Below are 25,395 nucleotides of genomic sequence, written 5' to 3'. Positions count from 1 at the left end.
CTTGCGTCTTTTCCTTTCCCGACCCCCTCCCAGACTCTTTCGCTGCGGTTCTGCGAGGACGGAAGGCGCCAGGAGCCGGTCCGCGTCTCGCAAGCGTTGAGATCTGAGGAGAGCTTGCCAACTGACCGACCCAACGGCTCCTGCTCCTCAGTAGACCCCGCAGCCTAGGGACTAGAGTTGTCACTTAAGTGGATATGAAGAAGGCGCAAATAAGTACGGGGGCAGCCACGAGCTTTCCAAAGGTACCATTCCTGCGAAACCACTGGCCTTGAAGGCAGGGGTTATAGTCGCATTGCTTGTTAAGATATATAAATATATATATATATATACATAGCTATATGCATTAAGCGTTGTAGTGTGAGAGGAGATGCCGTGAGCGTTTACGATAGTGAGAATTTATGGAACAGTGGGCCTAACTGCCAGGAGGAGCACGAGATGGGTAAGATGGCTTCGCCAACGTTGTCTTGGTGTCCATCATTGAGATTTTGGGGACGGCCAATGCTCGATAAAGAGAATTCTGTTCTCCAGTTTATCTCAAGTGGAAGGATCTCCTAAAACTGAACATTTCAGTTCTTCCCTGACCTTCCTTTGGAACTTTTAAATGAAGAAAGAGAATTATAAAAGAACCCCCCCCCAATGTGCCTCCCCTGAAAGTAGAAGGTGAAAAGCTTCGTTTCTTTCTTTTTTTTTTTTTTTTTTTAATTTATGGAAGGTGTGCACCTCTCTCAGCCTCACACAAAGGACGCTGCTATCATATTAGTGGCTCCAACCCAAAGCTGGAGACCCTCTACCTTCCCTCATCACATCCTGTTCACTTGCCATGCTTGCCCAGTATTGTGAAAATTACCCTGAGCTTCCCTTCCCTGTTACTAACCCTCAATTCAGGCCACTGGCATTTTCCTCTTGGATTTGTAATTGCCTTAAAGGGATGTTCCTAGCTTTGCACAGAACAGGAGATCTTTTCAGATTACCAGCTAGTGTTTTTGACACCTAGGATAAAACAACCACTTGTGTTTTAACTTACCCAGGCTGACTCCTGCCTGCCTGCCTTCCCGACTTCAGTCAGTCTCGGGTACATAACACTCTAGATACACTCAACTGGACATTTCTGTTTCTTCCAAGGCAGGATTCCATTGTTGCCTTTGAGTTTTGAATCAAGGTCTTGCATTGTAGCCCAGGCTAGCTTTGAACTTAAATTATATGTCTCCTGCCTCAGACCCCTGAGTGCAGGCGTGCATTCTTCTGTTTTTCAAAGTCTTGGACTGTGTTTCTTACCTCTGTCCCCAAGACAACTGTAACTCCATTCTTCAGGTCATAGCTTGTTGCTGCCTCCTTAGTGAGGTTTCCTTGACATTTACACTGTGCCCCACTCTTCCCTTGCAAAAATGTCTTTATGCACCCAGTTCTGTATTTCCATAATGCTGAACCCTAGTTGGGTTTCCTCTTTGTTTATGTTACCTCATGCATCTTTTTCTTTTTGGTCAGAGGCCAAGTATTGAGACCAAGTATCTACTATCTGTGAGGCTTCTCTTGGCCCTAACACCAGGCCCTTTCTAGCTATGTGCAATTGGACCAATTAGTTTTCCTCTTCTGGCCTCCATTCCTTGTGCAAAAAATAGGGGTGATACTTATTGTCACTGTGGTAATTATGCTACTATTTGTAAAGTGCTTAGAACTACCTCAGCAAGCGACTTGCTGAATCAGGATTGGCTGTTAGTAATACTAGCATTAGAACCTGAATTCCAGTAAGGCAGGAACCCTGCCTCTCTTCACTAGGGTCCTCTACATATGGAACAGTACACTGTACATGACAGGTGCTGAGGAAGCATAGTCAAGTGAATGAATGACGTGTTATAAATACAGGAATGAAATCTCAGTGGCAAGGTGGTGACAGAAAGGGCGTAGTTTTTATATTCCAGCTGACTTTATCAACCCCTCACTAAGTCACCCCAGTCCATTGGACTTCGGAATTAATAATTAATAAATGTGATGATGTGATGATTCCACTACAGTCTAGCATTTGATTAAAATAGTCTGGAAGTGCTAATAAGAAAGATAAACAAAAACAAAAAATAACTTAAGTACCTGTAAATAACAAAATGATACCATAGAGCTTTTGACTTAAACAGTGAAAACACTTAAAACAGAGATGCCGTTGGAAAGATGTCTGTATTAGATAGGGTTCTCCAGAGGAACAGAGCTGATGGAGTGAGCATACAGTGAGAGGGGATTTACTAGATTGGCTTACATGCTACAGTACGATGTTGACACTGGAGAGATTGGGAACTCAGAAGCCACACAGCCTACCAGAGCACATGCCTCTGTAGTGTAAAACAGTCCCGTCTGCTGCTGAATGCCCGGAGGACTCAGTCCTTGCCTGGTCTGCATTCCCCATTGGAAGGCTGAAGAATCTGGATTCTGATATCAACAAAAAAATGGTAGCAGCAGGGTGGGTGAACTGGACAACAACCTGAGAGCAGGGGGATGAACTGGACAGTGCTATGGAAGGCAAGCAGGCAATCCCCACACTTTCCCCTTGGGCTGCCTTTTATTTGGCTGCCACCAGAAGCTGCCATCCATATTTAGGGTGGGTCATCTTACTTAAAGTAATCTCTTCAGGAAAATCCCTTACAGGTGGTCCTGTCAGCTTATCTCTCACTTGATTTCAGGTCCGTCAATTTGACAGAATTAGCCACCTGCTTTCCTACAAACGCATTTCCTTCTTTAGATCAGGTCTTTTCCCTCCCATCTTTCTGGAGAAGATCTTGTGTGCGCTCTTGGTGTGTGTGTTTGTGGAGGCATGGCATGTGGGGTGAGGGGTCTTCCTCAGTTGTTCTCAACCTCAGTGTTGGAAACAGTTTCTCACTAACCCCCTGACTGTCAGCTTAGGCTGGAGTGACTAGCCAGGAGCCTCCTGCCTGCCTGCCTGCCTGCCTGCCTGCCTGCCTGCCTGCCTTTCTGTCCTTGTGGTTTGACAGATGCTCTCTGCCATACTTAGCTTTTGTTGGGATCAAAGCTTGAGTTCCCATGTTTGCCAGCAAGCACTTCACCAACAGAACCATCTTCCCAGCCCCATAATAGATGATCCTTGAATTTTGGGAAATAGAATCCCCTCAACAAGGGTTTCTTGCTTGGCTTATCTGTCAGGTTGCTTTGTCCTTAACTTCCCATGTGTCACTAGAAATGAGGTGACCCTATCTGATTCCTGGTAACCTTGGTTCTATTCCCTGAGCCTTAGTGACCCATGTTCAGTCTCATACTCATGTAGACCACACCAGCCTTATGTGTACCTTCATTTTTAATATAGCAAACATATAGTGTAGGAAGATGTTATATGTAATACTTGTGATCGTGAAAGGGACTGTATGGAGAGGAAAATGTCGGAATTCCACCTTCAAAGGCTACAGAAAAACAGTATTCCAAAGGATGAAGACAGAACATCCTATGGCTTTGTGGTTTTTAAAACCACATTGACTTAAATTTAAACTGGGTGTGGTGATCCACATCTATGATCCCAGTACACCTGAGGCTGAGTCAAGAACCCTGTCTTTAAAAAAAAAATCACCGGGGTTGGGGATTTAGCTCAGTGGTAGAGTGCTTGCCTAGCAAGCGCAAGGCCCTGGGTTCAGTCCCCAGCTCTGAAAAAAAGAAAAGGAAAAAAAAAATCCCCAGCCAGGCTTGGGTGGCATATTCCTTTAATCCCAGCACTAGGGAGGCAGAAGCAGAAACATCTCTGAATTGGAGAAAATTCTAGGAAAGCTATGGCTACATAGAGATACCCTGTCTCCAAATAAGTAAGTTATATGAACAAAGTCAAGAGCTAAATATCAGAAGACAAAAGTCCTTAACATATATTCAGTGCTACTCCTGTGACTAAAACATATAATGTAAAAAATACATACATACGTACATACATACATACATACATACATACATACATACATACATGCAAACAACCCAGTAGAAACTGCAGAAAAAGAGATTCCAACAAGAGCAAGTAAGCATGAGGCTGGAGAGTGGCTCGGTGGGAGAGCGGGCACTGCTCTTGAAGAACACCCATGTTCAGTTGCTAGCACCCACTGCAGCTTAGAGCTGTCTGTATTTCCAGCACTAGGCAATCTCTCACCTCCTTCAGTGGGTATCCACACACACATGGGTGTACTCACACACAGATGCACACAAAACAGAGAAACTTTGATCCCTGTGAGTCCAAGGCCAGCCTGGTCTACAGAGTGAGTTTCAGGACAGCTAGGGCTACACAGAGAAACCCTGTCTTGAAAAAAAATAACAAACACCACCAACAACTATATATATGTGTATGTATATATAATTAAATATATGTATCTATATAAAATATGTGTATATAAAATGTGTGTATATATAAAATAAAATCTTAAAAACATATGATTCAACTTTTCAATGATCACATTACAATCCTGTGTTCCCAGCAATTTATGAAAAAACAAACATTTGAATGGGATTGAGAAAAAGGACACCCAGCCAGACAGCGAGGTGGCAGTAGCACCCCATTGCCCTCCCAGGAGAGGGCAAACCATTCATACAGTGGGGCTGCAGAGTTTTCTGTGTCTGTCGCAGCCTGTTGGCCTCCGGGACTTAACCCTTATGCCCTTACAGCTTACCTGCCTTCTTGCTAAGACACAGCTATGTCTTCTCTAGAGCTTTTGCCAGGAAAGGACTTTCTTCTTACTAGGACAGTGCTAGCCAGCTATGACAGCCCTGGTTAAAGCTGCAGCTGTTCCTCCTTCTGGCCTCTAGCATCCTGTACTCTGGTCTCTAGCATTCTGCACATGTGTGGTCCCGTGTTGTTATGTTTCTCCACCTCTATGCAGAACATGCACAATGCTATAAGCTCCATGAGGGCATGCTTAGTGGTAGAGGCCAAGCAGTTAAAACAGGCATTAGCCTAACATTTTCCTAGTGAGACTTCCCGGATAAATGAATGGACGGACAAAGGAATGGGAAGAGACCATGTCCTACTGTACACAGTTTTGTTTCCTGCGTGTGTCTGTCATGGTGTGCATGAGGTGACAGGTGGGCAGTCTTCTGCTGGCCACATGCATAGTTTAAGAGGGAAAAAGGTAATCAAACTTACCTGAGTCTGGATTTTAAAAGACGGCATAAGACCCCAAGAAAGGCATTCCTCTCAGAAGGTGATGTCATAAGTGAAAACGCATGTGATGGCCAGGCTCCTTCATATACACTATCAAAATTTTAGTTAGGTCAGCCTAGCCCAATCCAGTTACAACTAACCAAATCTCCCTCCATTCCGACCGATTGAATCATTTCCCCTCCTTCTGAAATCCATCATGTATGAACCTGATAGCTCAAAAAAGGTGACTATTTTTCCTAATGAAGAAACGAGTGCATGCACGTGACCATCTGCTCACGTGTGAGCTGAGGGCTGGAGTTCAGGTCCACCAGGCACTCTTACTGAATCATCTCCCCAGCCCCGGAACGTTATCCTGAATGCCCATGAATTAATTTGTGAAGGAAATTCAGGCTTGTCAACCTTGAACTCTCTATTTACATGTTTATGTAGATGTCACAAAAGAAATTTTGCCCTCCCACTTAGTGTGCATTGTGCGTAGCTGTGGAATTCAACTGTAAAAATGGACTCTATAAATCTAACAGTTATGCGTCTGTTACCGTGACACTTACAAATAAAGCTACTTCAGATATTCTTCTAAGTGTGCATTTCATATGGAACACATCAGCAGAGGCAAGAGCGCTGTGGCACCTCACCGCACCTCACCTCACCTCACCTCACCTCACCTCACCTCACCGCACCTCACCTCACCTCACCTCACCTCACCTCACCGCACCTCACCTCACCTCACCTCACCTCACCTCACCTCACCTCACCTCACCGCACCGCACCTCACCTCACCTCACCTCACCGCACCGCACCGCACCTCACCTCACCGCACCGCACCTCACCTCACCGCACCGCACCGCACCTCACCGCACCGCACCGCACCTCACCTCACCTCACCTCACCTCACCTCACCGCACCGCACCTCACCTCACCTCACCTCACCTCACCTCACCGCACCGCACCTCACCTCACCTCACCGCACCTCACCTCACCTCACCTCACCTCACCGCACCTCACCTCACCTCACCGCACCGCACCGCACCGCACCTCACCTCACCTCACCGCACCTCACCTCACCGCACCGCACCGCACCTCACCTCACCGCACCGCACCTCACCTCACCTCACCGCACCTCACCTCACCTCACCTCACCTCACCTCACCTCACCGCACCGCACCTCACCTCACCGCACCGCACCGCACCTCACCGCACCGCACCTCACCTCACCTCACCTCACCTCACCTCACCGCACCGCACCTCACCTCACCGCACCGCACCTCACCTCACCTCACCTCACCGCACCTCACCTCACCTCACCGCACCGCACCGCACCGCACCTCACCTCACCGCACCTCACTGCACCTTCACCTCACCTCACCTCACCTCACCTCACCTCACCTCACCGCACCGCACCTCACCTCACCTCACCTCACCTCACCGCACCGCACCGCACCGCACCGCACCGCACCGCACCTCACCTCACTGCACCTCACCATGGCTGATACTGTCCAGCATCTGACCTGGCAGTGTGTGTAGTGACTTGTCATTAATGTCTTGGCTGTTTTCCTTATGTCTAATTCATGTTTATCATCTACTTGGAGTGTGTGTGTGTGTGTGTGTGTGTGTGTGTGTGTGTGTGTGTGTTACTTTCCTATTGAATTGTCTTTTTCTTAAAGGATTTCTGAGTTCTTAATGCTTTGGATAGTAATTCCTACTGCGTGCTCATACTGAACATACAACTTCCTACTTAGCTTCCCATTTGAAAGTATTTTATACTAATTTTGAAATATAGACATCTTCCATTTGGGGGTTCAATTTAAGAGTCCTTTTTCTTACGTGCATGCTGTTTTTACTTGAGAGTGTTCTTTGACGTCATACTCATATTCTCTGTTAATACCTTCTAAAGACTTCTCAGGCCACCAGAATTTGTTTTATCCGTGATGTGATGGTGGTGTCTTGACACTAGTTAACAGTTCTTATGGCCTCTTCCTCTCATCTAAGGACCTCTTGCCCTTTGTATATTCAGGAACTGTCAGGTTCTACACACTTGGAATTTTAACTGAAATAACATTACATTTGCAAATTTAAGAATTGATGTTTTTATGTAGTAGTGAGTCTTTAGATTTAGGAATGAAGTATATTTTCTTTTTTAAATTAATCATTCCATTCATTTACACTCAAACGATAACACCCTTCCCAGTTACTCCTCCAAAACTCCCGCATCCCATCCACTCTCTCCCCCCTCCCCTTTGCCTCTATGAGTGTCCTCCCCCTCCTCACTCCTACCCCATTGCTCCAGCATTCCCCTACTCTGGGACATCAAACTCCACAGGATCAAGGGCCTCCCCTCTCAGTGATGTCAGACAAGGCCATCCTCTGCTACATATGTATTTGGAGCCATGGATTCCTCCCTGTACACTCCTTGGTTGGTAGTCTGTCCCTGAGAGCACTGGGTGGTCCAGCCAACTGACATTGTTCTTCCTATGGGGTTGCACTCCTCTGCTCCTCCAGTCCATCTGCCATCTCCCCCACCGGGGTCCCTGAGCTCAGTCTGATGATTGGCTCCAAGCACCCACATCTGCATTGGCCAGTTGCTGGCAGAAACTCCCAAGGAGCAGCCACACCAAGCTTTCCTGTCTTCACGTGCCTCTTGGCAATGGCAGGAGGGTTTGGTGTCAGCAGACAGGATGGATCCCTAGGTGGGGCAGTCCCCAGATGGCTCCCCCTTCAGTCTCTGCTCCACTTTTGTTCCTGCCTTCACTGTTTTCATTTGTTTAGGTCATCTTTGTTTTCTAAGTGTGTCAGTATACTACTTCTCTGAGTATATTTACATCACTGAGTATATTTCCTCATGGAAATCTCACACAATCTAAGTAACAGTTAACGGTATTGTCAATGAGGTCATTCTTAAACTTGGATCATTTGTAACTGACGTACACAAGCATAATTGATTTTTATATATACCTGTTTTAAATTCAGAGAACTCAGCAAACTTCTGTTAGTTCAAGTGGTTTACTCTGAATATTTTTATATCCCGATTACAGTCTGCCAATAACAGTAATATGTTTCCTGTTTTTCAGTCTCTTTCCACCAGCCTTCCCTTCTTCTTTGCCCTGTGTTGGTTAGAGCTTCTGGGCAATGTCAAATAAAGATTCTGATCCTGTGTCCTTGTTTTTTTCTTGATCTGCAAGATAAAACTTTTAACTTATTACTACTAAGTACATTTTGATGGTTTGCAGTGATATGTTTTATGGTATTTTTCTTACTATTTTAGGATGTTGAAAAATATTTAAAAAGTCATATATTTGATAGGTTTTATTATTGATAGTCTCTTCTTTTAAAATAATTATTTATTTTATGTATGAGTACACTGTCACTGTCTTCAGACACACCAGAAGAGGGCATCGGATCTCATTACAGATGGTTGTGAGCCACCATGTGGTTGCTGGGAAGTGAACTCAGAAACTCTGGAAGAGCAGTCAGTGCTCTTAACCACTGAGCCATCTCTCCAGCCCTTATTATGACATTTTCATCTATGCATATAACGTATTTTGGTTGTGTTCATACCTCTTCCCCTCCTACTGATTCCACTTCCTCTTCCCAACTCATCCCTTTTCTACTTTAACATCTACTTACTATTTTGTGACCCATGGAGTTGCATTAGGGGCATACAGGAGCATGGGCATCTTACTAGTGGCTACACCCTGAAGAAAATGTCTTCTTTCCTCTGGAAGTCACTAGTCACCTAGAGATCTTCCGAGAGGGGTGGGGCCTTGTGAGTCCCTCTCTCTTCTCTGGCAGGATGCTGACAAATCCAATCCTGTGTAGGTCTAGCACAGGCAATTACAGCTTTTAAATTCAAGAGTGTAAGCCGTGTCGTGCCTGAAGATTATTCTTTGACACTCTGCCACTGCCTGCCATTGTTCCAGTCCCTTCACCGTGCCAGGAAGGGATGATCTGGGTGTCCCACCTAGGGCTGAGCATCCGACAGCCATTACCTCTGTTCTGGACTAGTCACTAGTCCCTGCTGTCACTGCTGCTCACTTCAAATAAAGCTGCTCAGACCAAATCATGACAGCACTAGTGTGCAAGTGTAAACTTCACTTGTAAAATGATAATAAATTCATCAGGTACCTCTTCTGCAGTGATATTCCCTTTAGCCTGTCGGTGTGTAATATACTTAGAGTTTTACCCAGCGTCTTTTGCCGACGTAAGCCCTCAGTGCCCCTAGTCTTAGAGTCAGTGTGCTCATACAGTATTTAGAATTTTTCTGTCAGTGTTCAAAAGCGGTATTAACTGTTTTCCTTTCTCCTAGGATTTGTGCCATAATACAGGGTAGGAAGCATATCTTCTGTTCGCTGGGAAAGTTTGCCCAAGATTGGAATTACATCTTTTTTTTTAAGAATTGGTAAAATTCCCTAGTACAGCCATCTTGGGTTTGGAATTTTGCTTCTGAGAGTTTGACTGCTACTTCAGTTTCTTATGAACGTAGTCAATCTTCTCATTTCTTGTGTCTGTTATATTTTTCTTGAAATCTATTCCCTTAATTTAAAATGTGCACTAGTGTAAAATTTCCATATTCTTTCTCTTTTTCTTCCCATTTTTCTATTTCTGTTCGTGTTTTCCCTTCTTTTGTGTCACCAGGGCTGACTCTGTGTGGCTCGCTGGTTATTCTTCTTCATTTTCACTGAAGAGTTTTTGAGTTTATTCAAATTCTCAGAAGTTGAGGCTTCTATGTGCTCTATTTTATGCAGTTTTGTATTTCATCCATGTATGGTCCTATTTTTTAGTTTTTTTTAAATAAGTTTTTTCTTTTGAAAAATTTATTTTTAGATTGATGCCTACCCAGTTCATATGATTTCCTAGCTTCCTGCTTTAACTGTTTCTTTAGTTAAGGTTTTCAACTGTTCTTTAATATTATTTACTGGCATACCACAGATTTGAGAAGTAGTAGTTTCATTCTCATTTATATAGAATGAATTTCCTCACTTAACTTTTGAATTCATTCTTATTAAGGGTCTATTTAAAATATATTTTACAAATTTGGGGGTTTCTCTTTTTTTTTTGTCCTTAATTTCTGATTTTACTTCATTGTTTTATAGTAGTAGAATATATTCTAGATATTTTAAATTTTTGACACTTGTGAAAACTTACAGCCATACTCTATGGTCAATTTTCTGAAGTATTTATAATATTTGAAAAAAAATGTATTTTGCAGTTTGGGAAAATACAATTCTGTGTTACTGTTGCTTTTTAACTTGATGTAACAATAAGATTGTGGTTTATACTGTCACCCTGGGTTCTTATATTTAAAGGGGTGCCAGATTAGGTGATAAATGGTGGTATGATAGTATGAAAGTTTAGAGTAATTCTTATTATAATCTGCAATGAGTGTAGGATTTTTATAGATCAGGCAGCATTTAGCATCTCACTAATGAGTGTGTCTAGTTAGCAAGTATATGGCTTGTGTCAGTTCCAAAGCAAAAAGGAGTAACTATGAGCAACAGAACTATAATAATGTAAGTGAAATATTATAAAGTCAATAGTCAGTCAAAACAATAAAAATAATGTCTAAGAAGGACTGTAAAATGAAGAAATGCTTGTGTTTTGCGTGCATACACACACGCACACGCACACATACACCAAACCTTCTCCGAGTATAAGGACGCATGCATCACCTTCCTGTTAATGTACTGCTGAAGTATTCTAAGATTTGAGTAAATACCAGACGATAAGCAAGAATGCCCAAAGGGCTGAACAAAATCTGACTCCAATTTTTGTTTGTTTGTTATTTCACTGTAATATTTCACTGTTATCCTAATGCAAAGCACCAGGAGTAAATTGAGTTTACTCTAGAAAAATGCTCAAGTGTAACTATAAATCTAGCCAAGTTTTGCAAAGGGGATGCTGGTGGATGGTGAGAGTTTGTGTGCCACTTCTCAATGTGAAGTAGTATAGAAATAAAACAGAGCAGTCACATAGATATGTGCAAAGGAAGGAGTGGATGGAAAATTAAAAAGGGGACCTCTGAAACCAAATTGAAAGAAAATTCAAAGACCAGAAATTCAGATTTGTTTTTCCTAGACACAGTATTTTATCTGTGTGGAAAACAAACACAAACAGGAAAAAAGGTACCAACACAAAAATGGACTGCAGATCAGTGAAACAGGAAACAAACAACAAAACCCCTTGACATAAACACTCACAGCTAAGTCCCGTGTTTTTTTGACAAAAGTGCTAAATATGGAAAAGTTACTGTCTTCAACAAAGTGCTGGGAAAAGTGGATTTCCATATGTAGAATGAAACTAGAGCCTTATCTTTTACCTTTACATCCGTATAAATCACCTATAAGTGGATTGAAACCCACTCTGTAAGACTCCAAAATGTGAAGAAACTACAAAATGAACAAACAAACAAACAAACAAACCCCAAACTGGATATGCAATAGGTAAAGACTTTGTGAGGAGGACTCCAGTAGCTCAGGAAATAGAGTCAATTAATAATCAGCGAATGGGACTTGAAGAAATTAAAAGACTCTTCTGTACAGCAAAATTAGTAAGTGAAGAGGCATCCTATAGAATGGGAGGAAATTTGCCAGCTATACATCTGACAGAGCATCAATACTCAGCATACATCTGACAGAGTATCAGTACTCAGCATACATCTGACAGAGTATCAATACTCAGCATACATCTGACAGAGTATCAATACTCAGCATACATCTGACAGAGTATCAATACTCAGCATACATCTGACAGAGTATCAATACTCAGCATACATCTGACAGAGTATCAATACTCAGCATACATCTGACAGAATATCAATATTCAGCATACATCTGACAGAGTATCAATACTCAGCATACATCTGACAGAGATCAATACTCAGCATACATCTGACAGAGTATCAATACTCAGCATACATCTGACAGAGTATCAATACTCAGCATACATCTGACAGAGTATCAATACTCAGCATACATCTGACAGAATATCAATACTCAGCATACATCTGACAGAGTATCAATACTCAGCATACATCTGACAGAGTATCAATACTCAGCATACATCTGACAGAGATCAATACTCAGCATACATCTGACAGAATATCAATATTCAGCATACATCTGACAGTATCAATACTCAGCATACATCTGACAGAGTATCAATACTCAGCATACATCTGACAGAGATCAATACTCAGCATACATCTGACAGAGATCAATACTCAGCATACATCTGACAGAATATCAATATTCAGCATACATCTGACAGTATCAATACTCAGCATACATCTGACAGAGTATCAATACTCAGCATACATCTGACAGAGTATCAATACTCAGCATACATCTGACAGAGTATCAATACTCAGCATACATCTGACAGAATATCAATATTCAGCATACATCTGACAGAGTATCAATACTCAGCATACATCTGACAGAGTATCAATACTCAGCATACATCTGACAGAGATCAATACTCAGCATACATCTGACAGAATATCAATATTCAGCATACATCTGACAGTATCAATACTCAGCATACATCTGACAGAGTATCAATACTCAGCATACATCTGACAGAGATCAATACTCAGCATACATCTGACAGAGATCAATACTCAGCATACATCTGACAGAGTATCAATACTCAGCACACACAACAAAAGTGCCTAACATCCTTAACCATCTGGGAAATGCAGATTAAAACTACTCTGATTTCGTCCCATCCCATGTCAGGATAGCTATCAGGAAAATGATAAAAATGCTGGAAAGGACTTAGAGCTTCCATGTGACCCAGCTATCCATCTCTAGGCCCTCAAAGGACTATCTGAAAAGCTACTTGCTCATCTATGCCTGCTAGAAAAAGGAATTGCTAGGAAAATAAATCAGCCTACATATTCATCAGTAGACGAATTACTAATGAGAACATGGTCATATAGACATTCGAGTTTTCAACCATAAAGAACAATGGAATTAAGGAGTTGTCAGGAAAATGGATAGAACTAGGAAATATCCTAAGGCTCAGAAAGACAAAGACCACATGTTCTCATATTTGGATCATGGCTTCAAATTATTTGTTCATTTGTATCTACATAAGAGTCAGAGAGTAAAGATGTCAGAAAACTAGAAAGAGGCTCGTGAGAAGCGAAGATTAATCCAGCAGAGAACTACCCTATAACTAAATCCCAGCCATCTATTTATATCCTAAAAGTTATGACTGATTGGATCAGCATCTGACCACTTAGGGGACTCAAATTCAGGATTCTGTTCTATTAGCTATTGTTACCCAAATTTACCTCCAGACGTATTTCCTCTTCTGATTTCCACTTATTTAAATAAGTAAATTTAAATAGAGGCTGGTGGTCAGCAATAAGGTACTTGCGACAAGATAATGCTCAGAATTATCTGACCGTGTAAACATTGAAAGTTTACAAGTTAACAAGAGAAGCAGTTCAGCCGCATGACTGACTTTAAAGAATTAACTACCATCACAGTTCATAGACTGAAACCTGGAAAATGTTCACACACAAACAATAATGGGATAAGTCAGTAAAATAGTCAGTCCAAGATGCTGACTAGTAAGTGCACCTGAACGATGAGGAGACAAAAGAGGCCTGTTCTGTTGGTTGGCATGTTTTTAGGATGGCCCCTTGGGTCACCACATTGACACCGATGTGCACAAATTCAGGGGAACACAAATCCCCAAAGCTCTTATGATAAGTGATTTCAACAAAGGTTTGAGGGCCACTCAAGGAGAAATGAATAACCTTCAGAAAAGAAAATGGAGTCGAAGCAACTCAATATCCATGTACAAAAGGATAAATTTGGATTCCTACATGAAAATTAATTTCTATTGAGACCATAGACTTAAAGGTCAACTAAAATACCAAAGCCTGAGAGGATAGAACAGCAAATGCATCATGGTCTGGGATCAGACAGTAATTAGTGCCTTGGCACAGCAGGTGACACATTTTAACATTGGTAAATTGGACTTGTCAGATTTGAAGAATTTGTTGTATAACACATGCCTGTGATCCCAGCAGCTGGGAGACTGAGCTATACAGCCCTAGGCCTTGTCTCAAAACACTGCCCCCCAAAAGATCAAAACATGTACTTCAAAAGACTCAAGATAAAAGAACTTCTTTACAATCCAGTAATAAAACAAAGGGTTTGAGCAGAAACTCCTTTTAAAATATGCAGAATGATGAATGCGCCTATGGAAAGATCCTCAGTGTAGCTAGTCACTGAGGAAGTGCATGTTACAGCCAGATGGCCACTCCTGGAATTTCTCTGAGAGAGAAGAAGTTGGAGAGGCTGCCTATGCAACTGCCTTCCTCATAACTGTTGGTGGGAGAGAAAAGATAGTTATTTCTGGAAAACAGTGTAGCGATTTCTCAAGATGTTAGACAGAGCTGTCAATTGGTCCACCAATTGTAGGCATCCAAGAGAGTGAGAACAACCCAAGTTTATATCATCGGATGAATGGATAAATAAAACGCAGTCTGTCTTTACATCGTCGAACACTATTTGGTCATAAAAAGAAACAATGCTGGCGTGTAATCGAACACAAATCTCAAGAATTTGCTGTAGGAAAGAAGCTAGGCACAAAAGGCCGCGTACCTACGTCTCACTTACACCTGATATCAGGAAGAGGGCAACTCAAACAGTAGAGTTGCCTTGGTGTGGATGGGTGCTATTTGGAGTGACTGAAATACCCTACAATTAGAGATGGTTGACTGTACAGCAACACATGTAAACAGCACTTAACACCACCAACGTGGATACTGAAACGTGTAAATAATGTAAAAACCTCCTGAGGCAAATGTGAAAGGTGACACTGCCATTTCTATCTGGTTGGACTGGAGGCTTTGTTGGTCATCTGATCTCTGCTCATCTGTTGCAGAGAGGGCTTCACAGTGTAGCCCTGCCTGTCCTTGGAACTCGCCACTTAGCCGGGTTGCCCCAATCTCAGGGTCCTCTTACCTCTTTTGGAATGCTGAAATTACAGTATCAACTACCACACCTTATTTTTTATTTTAGTGTATCTATTAAAAAAAAGAAGAAGAACTGGGCATGATGGTGAGTGGAAGGCCAGCCTGGTCTACAGAGTTAGGTCTATACAGAGAAACCCTGTCTCAAAAACAACAACAAACAAAAACGACACCCCCAAAACAACAACAAAAACAAAAACATAAAACTCTCAGACACTACAAATTCCTGGGGTCCAGTTACTCTTTAAAATGTATTGCTAGGCATGGTGACACATGCTTTTAACCCTGGCACTTCCAGGACAGCCAACGCTCTGTGGACATTCCCTGTCCTGTCTCAAAAAAAGGTACAAATTTCAAGTCTTTTAATTGGACTCTCTTTTAGATATTGCCAGGTGTTGCTATCTCCAAAGGAAATGGCTAGGTTCCTACCAGAGCACTCATGACAAACATAGTTACATAGTGCCTGCTTCTTAAATCTAACCTGATACAGGGAAACCAGAAGGTCCTCATGAAGTGAATACAGAGAGAAAAGATGCAGTGCAGAGAGCAAATGGAACCTAAAAACAAACTAACCCTCTCTGAGAGAGGAGAAATCCTTAGCAATTAATCTACAATGAACATTCACACAACCAAAGTAGTTTCTGGAACCAAAAACTGATGGGAGGCTTGGCTAATAACAAAAGAACAGAATGTTGAAAATAAGAAGTAATAAAATTAAAGGCTCAGCTGTGAGGTTGGGTGTCCAAATGACGTCCGGATGATACACATGGAGAGAAGGAGAAATGGTCTGGAAAGAGAGGATATGGCTGTTCCACAGCAACGCAGAGCAGGAGGTGTGTAAGGCACACAACAGAGCAGATGCATCGTTCACACCCTCACAGAGCTATTGGGAACGATCAGAGGACTATTCTAAAAGTGTACACAGAGTTCAGAAAAGGATTAACAAAAGGTTGCTTTGGGATTTTTGAGAAGACACCAGTAGAATGTCTTCAGAATTCTCAAAGGAAAGTAGCAGCATGGAACCAAGTTAATTTCAGAATTCAAACTTTGGTAAACAGGTATGGTGTTTATGGCCACCTGATAGCTTCAAGGTTCTTGTTTCATAGTTAGGAAACTTTTGACACCAGAAGCCAGAATTCATTACACGGCATTTACTGCAGCAAACATGGTAGACGCTGACCTAGGAAGACCTGGATAAGTTTGCCGTGTACCTTTGTGGTGGGTGTGGTGAGTTTGCAGACACAATCATGGCATGAATTCTAGTCAGAAATGGCTTTTGCTCAGCGTCTTTGTTGCTTCTACTAAGAAAAGGTTTTCATGCCCAGTACAGATGGTTGGATATTCTTCCCAGATGCAGTCTTCAAAGCCCACTTGGTTCTTCTGGAGAATTCTAATCTCTGTGGGGCTCCCAGGGATGTTCCCAGGCTGTTCCCCGCCATCCTGTATACATGGATGCAGCCTGTCAGGAAGGGCCTGACGGCCTATCATAATAGACAGGGACCCATGGAGGATGGAGGATGAACCAGGCCAGCATGCAGGCTGTGCAGCTACCTAGGGCTACGGCTTCAGCTTCAGGCAAGCACAGGGTCTCCAGGAAGAATATTCCTGAAAGGAGAAATCTGCTTCAGTGACCTAGTTGGCTTTGTGCATTTAGATTTACATGTCTAGGAAGGAATCAGGAAGTAACTATGTATAAAGCAGAGAAAAGGGAAAAGAATAAAAATTTATAAATGAGTAGCAGTGCAGTCACCGTTCACTATACAAAGCATCTGTAGTCAATTTTATGTGACAAAGATTGAAGATTTTACCCAGGCAATGTGATACAGTGATAAGGAGTCGGCAGTAGTCTGCAGTGGGATGGAGCATCACAGAACACATTCTATTGTTGGTAGGATGTGTTCATGGGATCTGAAAGCACAGGAAAGGCAGAACGAATACCTAACACACACCAGCAATTGGCTCTGGGGATTGGGAGTGAAGGAGAGGACATGTGTGAATGTGGCATCTCTCACTTGTGTGCTACAAAACCCTGTATGCTTTACACTAAAGGGAGGTTGTGTCAGTGTTGGATCATGACCAACATTCACAGATTCACTCAGGGAGCAGATGAAAAACTTACAATTGAAGGTAATTTATTCACTGAGTGGTATATCCTTGCTAGGGGAGTTAAGGACCTCTGCTCCTCTTTGTAGCTGGGTACAATCACTATCACCCCAATCTCCATGCAGAATAAGGCAGCTAGAACAAAGTTAATAATACTATGCCCAATTTATCATGGGCTACACTGAAGTCATAATGTGACAGTTATATTGCTGGATTTTAAGGCCAAATCCCACAATTCGGGATTTATGTCACAATATAACCTTTACTGATCTTGCCCAATTCTTCCTGCTAAGTATATTTCTCTATATGCACACTTCCTGTATACTTCTAACTTGAATGTCCACAGAAAATACTGGCATTTAAAGGAAAAAACATACAGGAAAAGCCACTGTTTTTCTGTGCTTTTTATTTGTGCCTGATGAGGGAGGAGCACTGAGATGACTTGGGTAACAAAAAACCCAAAGCTCTGGAAAAAGCTCAGCACCTTCTGAGCCCCCATGGGAGGTAGATGCTGCCTGCTAAACACGCTGCCTTCTGGGGAGCTCCTGTGCCAGCAGTTTTCCTTAGACATCTGCGGAACAGCAACCGTGGAGTATGGAAAACAGAACCCATGGACACAATTTAAGTGTTATTTTTTTATTACCCCCAATCCTTTTGAGGGGACAGTAACAGTGTTTGTATCTTGACAGACTTACGAAGGTGTCAAAGGAGATAAGAGAGGAGAGAGTGGCAAAGTGTGGAAGTTGGAAATTAGTTGGAGAAATACATGCTGATTTATAAAATCCTGCAAAAGAGTCTGCAATTAGCAGGAAAGCCAAGCAACACAGTTATCTCTGCAGAACCTCTGGGACTTAGGATGCCATGGCAGTGGCACCTCTGGAAATAAGACCTTTTCTCGGCAATGTAGGCCATTGCCAGTCAGAAGGGCCAGAGGACTCCAGTTCATGCCCTACAGCAGGAGCAAAGGTAGATTCTGGACTGGGATCGCCAGGGATCATCAGGAGTGAGTAAAGGCAGGTGAACTTAAAGTTAGATGGTGGAAATTTGAGCTGTTGTTTTCCTTTGAGTGGAGAAGCCAGGCTTGTTGCCCCCAGGAGAAAAGTCGGGAGATCTTTCACTGTGGACTGTCCAGCCTAGAGGAAATAAAAGGTTCCCATGCAGGTGAGCACCAACCAGAATGAGCTCACTGCCAGTCAGCTTCCTGATCTGTAACCAACTAAGGAGGGCCAGGTGTCTGAAGAAGACTTTAAATGTGCACATAAGAGGCCCAAACTAAGGGACCAGCAGCCTCTTCAAAGAGACTGTATCAAGGACCAGAACTCGAAAAGCAGGGATATAGTTTTTAGAGGTAGAATTTATGTGTCTGGGAAACAAGAGCAATATGAAAAAGTGGAGTCCACACAATGAAAACCAAGGCAACAGGAATGACCTATTGCAAAATCGGGAGTTCAACAAAAGGGAAAATTATAGATTGGTGAAGATGAGAAAAAAACCTTAAAAGATTCAGTAGAGCAATTATAAAAACTTAGAGAATTGGAAGAAATAAAAATATCAGAAGGGTTCAACTCATGGGCATTGTAGCACCCAGTTTACAGGTAATGCACAGAGTCAGGCAGGGAGAGTTCTCAAAGAAATAACTCAGAAACGTCATGAAGCCACCCCAGCTTGTCAAATTTCAGAACACTGGGAGAGAAGCTTCTCTGGGGCAAAGAGGAAAACCAGACCAAATTCACCACAGACAGCAGAAGGGGCAGCTACGGAGACCCACAAAAGCAAGTTTAAAAGTTAAACTCTAAAACTGCAGAATAAAACTATAATAATCACATAAAAAGATAAAATTAAGGTAATGCTGTGTGTTTACATTAGAAAGTATATATAACGTAAAATATTTTAACTTCAGTGGAATTAAATATAACAGCTATCCCAAATAGGCAGAAATATTAATCAATGTAACGAAGAGCTTCAGGCATACCATGTACAGGAAATGTGTAAAGTGCTGCTATAGACGGCGTGAAACACACCGCTGTTGATGAAGCATGGACCAAAGAGAATGGGCGAATATGGCGAGCTCCAAAGGCCAGCGTCACTGAAAACATTTATCTCCATGGTGACCCAAGAAACGTAAATTATAACTTGAGTTATAATAACTTCCCCAAATAGTAAAAGGCTTAAAAATAAAGGTTGCTCAACATTGGGGCAGAATGGTTTCTTACAGAAAGGCACTGTTGCTAAAGGTCTTAAAGCATCCCACAGCACTGTCTCCCACTTACATGTATGCAACCCGAGGAACTTCAGTGTTCCAGGTTCTGGAAGATGAGGTATCTGCATGTAAGTGGTTGGTAGTAACTGTGGACATGTGAACCAACGACTGTCCAGAGGGGAGGGCGACTCATTTCTATAATTCTTCCTGCATCCTTTCAACTGCACTTTTTAGCTATTGAGCGTCATGATTGATGATTAATAAACGGTCAATAAAAATGATGCTGTATGAAGAAATGGTGGCTAATACTTGAGGCAAGGTGACAGTAATCCCCATGTAAAGCAATAGATTTGGAACATGCTGATAGCATGTAAGACATGTGCCAGGACTGTAGTGGAAAGGGCCATTAATACTCTTCATGTTTTCTTGTCTTAAAAGGACATACATAGAAAACGTAGGCATCGTTACTGTTTATTCTGTGTGGAGAGTTTCAGGGAGAATATGGCAGGGTGCATGTGCAGATGCCAGGGAACAACCTGTGGTTGGGGTTCTTGCCTTCACCCTGTGGGTCCTAGAGAGTGAACTCAGATCTCCAGTCTGGCCAGCAGGCGCCCTACCCACTGAGTAATCTGGAGATGACCAGAGGCATTGGTTTTTAAAGATGTGGAGCAATGGCTTTCTAATTCCCAGAGAACCTTCAGGTTAAGACATCGTTTTTTCTTTTACATACTGATGGGATAAAGTATGTTTCTTCAGCTGTCAGAACCATCCAGTCTTGGGGTGAAGGCTCTGTCACTCTGGCTGCGACGGATCAGATGATGTCTATGTGACAGGTGTTCTCTACTTGAGAGAACCCAGAGGCCGGTCTTACAGTCAGGTGGACATTTGAGATTGGGCTGCAGTACTGGAGGATTGCTGTAACTGTAGTTGACATTCTGGGCAAGTCTGTCATGGGCACGATTAAACTTGGAGAAGCACAGTGTTGCCTTTGGATATGTAGCCTCTTAAGACTATATACAGAGACACATTGCCTTATTTCTAGAATACTTACAAATGAAGGTTTTAAAAACTCTGTCTAGCTCAAACCACATTTAATTCAATCAATATTCAGTTAGAAATGGGGACTTGTGTTAATAGCAAGCATTTCTGTGATGCCTTGGAGAAAAGATACTCCTTTTGAATTATCTCACTTTTCAGTTTTTTAAATTTTTTTAAAATTTAATTTATTTATTTTTACACTCCAGATTTTATTCCCTTCCTGGTTCACCCCCAAACAGTTCCACATCCCATACCTCCTCCCCCCCTCCCCCATGTCTCACAAGGATGTTCCCACCCCACCCACCCCAGGGCCTCCAGTTTCTGGAGGGTTGGGTGCATCTTCTCTGACTGAACCCAGACCCGGGAGCCCTCTGCTCTATATGTGTTGGGGGCCTCATATCAGCTGGTGTATATTGCCTGGTTAGTGATCCAGTGTCTGAGAGGGGGTCCAGGTTAATTGAGACTGCTGGTCCTCCTACAGGGTTGCCCTCCTCCTCAGCTTCCTCCAACTTTTCCCTAATTCAACCAGAGGGGTCAGCAGCTTCTGTTCATTGGTTGGGTGCACAGATCTGCATCTGACTCTTTCAGCTGCTTGTTGGAGGGCAGTCATGATAGGTCCCTTTGTGTGAATGCCCCAAGCCTCAGCAATGGCATCAGGTCTTGGGCCTCCTCTTGAGCTGGATCCCTATTCGGGCCTATTGCTGGACCTTCTTTTCCTCAGGCTCTTCTCCATTTACATTCCTGCATTTCTTTCAGACAGGTCAGAGCTTTGACTGGGATAGCAACTCCTTCCCTCACTCGATGCCCTGTCTTTACTGGCGACTGATAGCTTCATAGAGGACATGCTGATAGTGTTTACACAAGTGCGTCTGAAGTGAAGGTGGGAGCATGCCAAGGGAAGGAGCGAAGTGCAGGGACCTGCCAGGGAGGAGCAGCTTCTCCTGGGAGGAGAGCAGGAGAGATGGTGTGTGACCTAGGGGAGACTGGACTCTGGGCCAGTAGGCCTCATTCTATTCTCTCTCTACTAAATGTATTCCAAGTGCCTACAACCAAGTCCTATGATCCTGGAGAGTGGCATGCAGACTAAGCTCTCAGTAACTGTAGGGAAGACAAGGCAGGACCAGATAGGAACTGAGACTGAAGACACAAGCTAGTAGGTTTCATATCATCATCTCCACACCGGTCTCCATAAAGCGGGGGTGCTGATGAGCCGACTCCATGGATGAGCTGTGAGGCTACAAGGGGTAGGGTAGGACACCTTCGAGAAAGGTCCTGGCAAAGGAAGGTCAGCGTAATAAATTCCGAAAGAGCTTACAGGGAGGAAAAGGCATGGATTCTGCTGAGACAGAAAAGGAAGATAAGGGTCAAGTTCATCTAGTTAGGAAAGGGTAGAATAGGAAAATTAAGGATATGGGGAGAGAGATTGTGAGAGGAAATAGTGTGACTAACAGCACAGATTAAAATCTAGGGAAGAGAATGCATAAAACGCATTCAGTTTAAAATGTGGTTCACTTAGAAATCATTTTAGGTGTGTTTCCCGCCTCACCTTTGCACCCTAACAGAAATATTTGACCTGATGGAGAAAAGACTAGTCTTAGAATGAAATGGCCTCTCCTCCTCCCTTGCCACCTTCAATGCTCTTTTCTGTGTTTGTTTCTGATCTAGGATAGATTAGATGATCAATCATTATCATGCGCTCGCTTTTCCCTCTGACCACAGTCTGTAGATGTCATCTCTGTGACGCATGGCCATGGGGAAACCTAAGCTGACTGATGACTGAATACCTCCCATTTACTTTTCTTATATATTTGACAGTCATTACTCATAAAGTTCCATCCTTCTGAACTGGGCTGTGTAGGAGCAGTTATGCAAAAACATTTATGTGACCATAAAAATCATACAACGTCAGTTAAGCAAACACATGTCCCATATTTAATTTTCTTTTTTTCTTAACAATATCTTTTTTTCACTTTATATCCTAATTCCCTAGATAATTTGACTGAATGTTTGGGTCATTTCTAAGCACATTTTTCTTCTACTCCAGGCGTTCACGCCTCTCTGCCATTGGTGCTCATTTCGATCTGGAGCTAATATAGAGAAGCTTGTGAAGGTCCTCATGCTAGAGGAATGGTCACAACAAGTCACTCTGAGAAGCGTTAAGCTGGGTCCAGAACAGATTCACAACTGCAGATCTGCAAATCTCTCCTGAGGCTCCCACTCACAAACATCTCTTTCACAGAGACACCCACTGTGAACTTTGAACACCGACTTAGAACATAAATTTCTTTGTCTTGTCTCAGTCTTATATAGATGGAGTCATGTAATAGGTATCCTCTTGAATTTAGAAAAATTCTGCTACCACATTTATAAAATTGGTTCCTGCAAGAAACAGTCATCTTCCTCACTTGACGGTCTTGCATTGGAGAGACATAGGAGTGCACTTCTCCCCACTGTTGGTGGGTGTTGGGTGTGTGCAGAATGCGCTGATTAGAAACAGGATTATCAGCTCTCTCGGCCATCTAAGGCGCAGACCTCTGAAAGTAATAGACATTTGTGTGTTTAATTTGAATCTCCCTAAGAGCTTTTAAAAAAACATTTCAACCCTTTTTCTTTCAGATTATATTTTAGTCACATCCCTGAAGAGATTCTGCTGCACCCGTCTCTGCAATCCAGTAGACAACGAGAGGAAAGAACCAGGTTCCAACTGAACATGTGAGAGTCTGGGGCTCCCTGACTGAGCTGATGCCCAGAGTGCTGGATCTGGGTTAGTCAGCAACCTAACAAAAGCTAGTCCCATCACACGCACAGAAGCCGTCAGGACACTCGGCTACATCACACACACAGCAATTCTTTTTGTAAAATCCTGCTTCCTCAATCCTGTGTATATATTGGATTTTGGTGTTTAAGTTGAAGCTATGAAGACTAAGTCCACCTGTGCTCAGAATCCAAATTGCAGCATAATGATATTTCGTCCAACCAAAGAAGAGTTTAACGACTTTGACAAATACATCGCCTACATGGAGTCCCAAGGGGCACACAGAGCTGGACTGGCCAAGGTCATCCCGCCAAAAGAATGGAGGGCCAGGCAGTCTTATGACAATATCAGTAACATCTTAATAGCAACTCCCCTGCAGCAAGTAGTCTCCGGGCAGGCAGGTGTGTTCACTCAATACCATAAGAAGAAGAAAGCCATGACAGTTGGGCAGTACCGGCACCTGGCCAACAGTAAAAAATACCAAACCCCACCACACCTGGATTTTGAAGATTTGGAGAGAAAATACTGGAAGAATCGCCTGTATGAGTCACCAATTTATGGTGCTGACGTCAGTGGCTCCCTGTTTGATGGGAAGACTCAACAGTGGAATGTGGGCCACCTGGGAACAATTCAAGACCTATTGGAACAGGAATGCGGCATAGTGATTGAGGGCGTCAACACGCCCTACCTGTACTTTGGCATGTGGAAGACCTCCTTTGCGTGGCACACGGAGGACATGGACCTGTACAGTATCAACTACCTGCACTTTGGACAGCCCAAGACCTGGTATGCTGTACCCCCTGAGCATGGCAGGCGCCTGGAGCTCCTAGCCAAGGAACTCTTCCCAGGCAGCTCCCAGGGCTGCCAGGCCTTCCTGAGGCACAAGGTGGCGCTCATCTCACCCACTGTGCTCAAGGAGAATGGCATCCCCTTTGGTCGAATCACCCAGGAGGCTGGGGAGTTCATGGTCACCTTTCCCTATGGCTACCACGCGGGCTTCAACCATGGCTTCAACTGTGCAGAAGCCATCAATTTCGCCACGCCGAGGTGGATTGACTATGGCAAGGTGGCATCTCAGTGCAGCTGTGGGGAGGCCAGGGTGAGCTTCTCCATGGATGCCTTTGTGAGGATCCTGCAGCCTGAGCGATATGAGATGTGGAAACGAGGTCAAGATCAGGCAGTTGTGGACCACACAGAGGCTATGGGGCCTACCAGTCAGGAGCTCACCACCTGGCGGGTGATCCAGGCACCAAGAAAAACTTGGGGCCTGAAGCATCTCCGGCTTCGCCAGGTTTCACGCTGTCTTCTGCCTGTAGCCACTGACAGTAACATTGCCAACAACACCCAGATGTGCCACACCTCCAGGCAAGCAGCAGATTCGAAAGGTGATGAGGTCCAGGAGTCTGACCCAGCCATAGCCCCACCATATCCTCTGGGTCTATCTTCTCCTGGCCACATGTCAACTGGAAAACGTGGTCTTGGTCGTCGCCCTTGTGAACTAGGAGTTCAGGAGTCCACCAATGGAGCTCCAGTCAAGAGGCGACTTCCAGAAGGCAGAGATGACAGAAGTCCCAGCCCAGAGCTTCAGTCCCAGTCCGTGACTGGAGACTTAATAGTCAACTCAGACCTTGTAAATCCTGGGCCACAGCATCCTGTGACAGCTTCTGAAGGGGGATTGACCTCTGACCCCTAAACCTATGTCCTGACTTACAGCTCATTGCCCCGCACTCAGGATGCTCTCTAAGGCCATTACCTCAGTTTTGACTGAGTTTGCAGGGCACTGGCTACACCTGAGAGAGTTCCTTGTCAGTTCTAACTCCTAAACACACCCTGCCCCTTCCTCCTTCCGGAACTCGGCCAGCTCTGGATACTGCTAACTCCTGCTCTTCCAGGAGATATTTCATTGGCTGCTCCTTTTGAGTTTCTGAGAGCCAAGTTCAGCTGAGACTGCTCAGTGCTCATCTTCCCTCCCTCTGCCATTTCTTGCAAATGTCTAACTGTTGACACTAGATGACTACTCACAAAGGAAGTAGTCACAAAAAAGGTCAAAAGTCATTTGAGAGTCACAGATGATCTCTCAAACTTGATGTATTAAAATGTGTCTCACCCGGCTTTCACAAATAAAGGCAAAGCAGTCAAAAGCTTACAACTAGACTTTATTCCTAATATCGTAGTTTTAAATA

At 43.4% G+C, this 25,395-nt stretch overlaps 1 protein-coding gene across 1 annotated transcript; it reads left to right on the top strand.

The window, feature by feature from the left end:
* The first annotated feature begins 198 nt into the window (after positions 1-198).
* Kdm4d (lysine demethylase 4D) lies at positions 199-25,358 on the top strand. Its single transcript, NM_001079712.1, has 2 exons — positions 199-242; positions 23,074-25,358. The coding sequence occupies exon 2, from the start codon at positions 23,373-23,375 to the stop codon at positions 24,903-24,905; it is 1,533 nt and encodes a 510-aa protein (NP_001073180.1). The 5' UTR covers positions 199-242; positions 23,074-23,372; the 3' UTR covers positions 24,906-25,358.
* Positions 25,359-25,395: the final 37 nt, after the last annotated feature.

The sequence above is a fragment of the Rattus norvegicus genome, chromosome 8 (assembly GCF_036323735.1).
Source record: "Rattus norvegicus strain BN/NHsdMcwi chromosome 8, GRCr8, whole genome shotgun sequence".
Taxonomy (NCBI): domain Eukaryota; kingdom Metazoa; phylum Chordata; class Mammalia; order Rodentia; family Muridae; genus Rattus; species Rattus norvegicus.
This window is presented reverse-complemented; position numbering and strand designations above follow the sequence as displayed.

Bases quoted from the DNA above. Each gene is read 5' to 3' on its own strand.
- Kdm4d (NM_001079712.1), top strand. From the start codon at position 23,373: ATGAAGACTAAGTCCACCTGTGCTCAGAATCCAAATTGCAGCATAATG.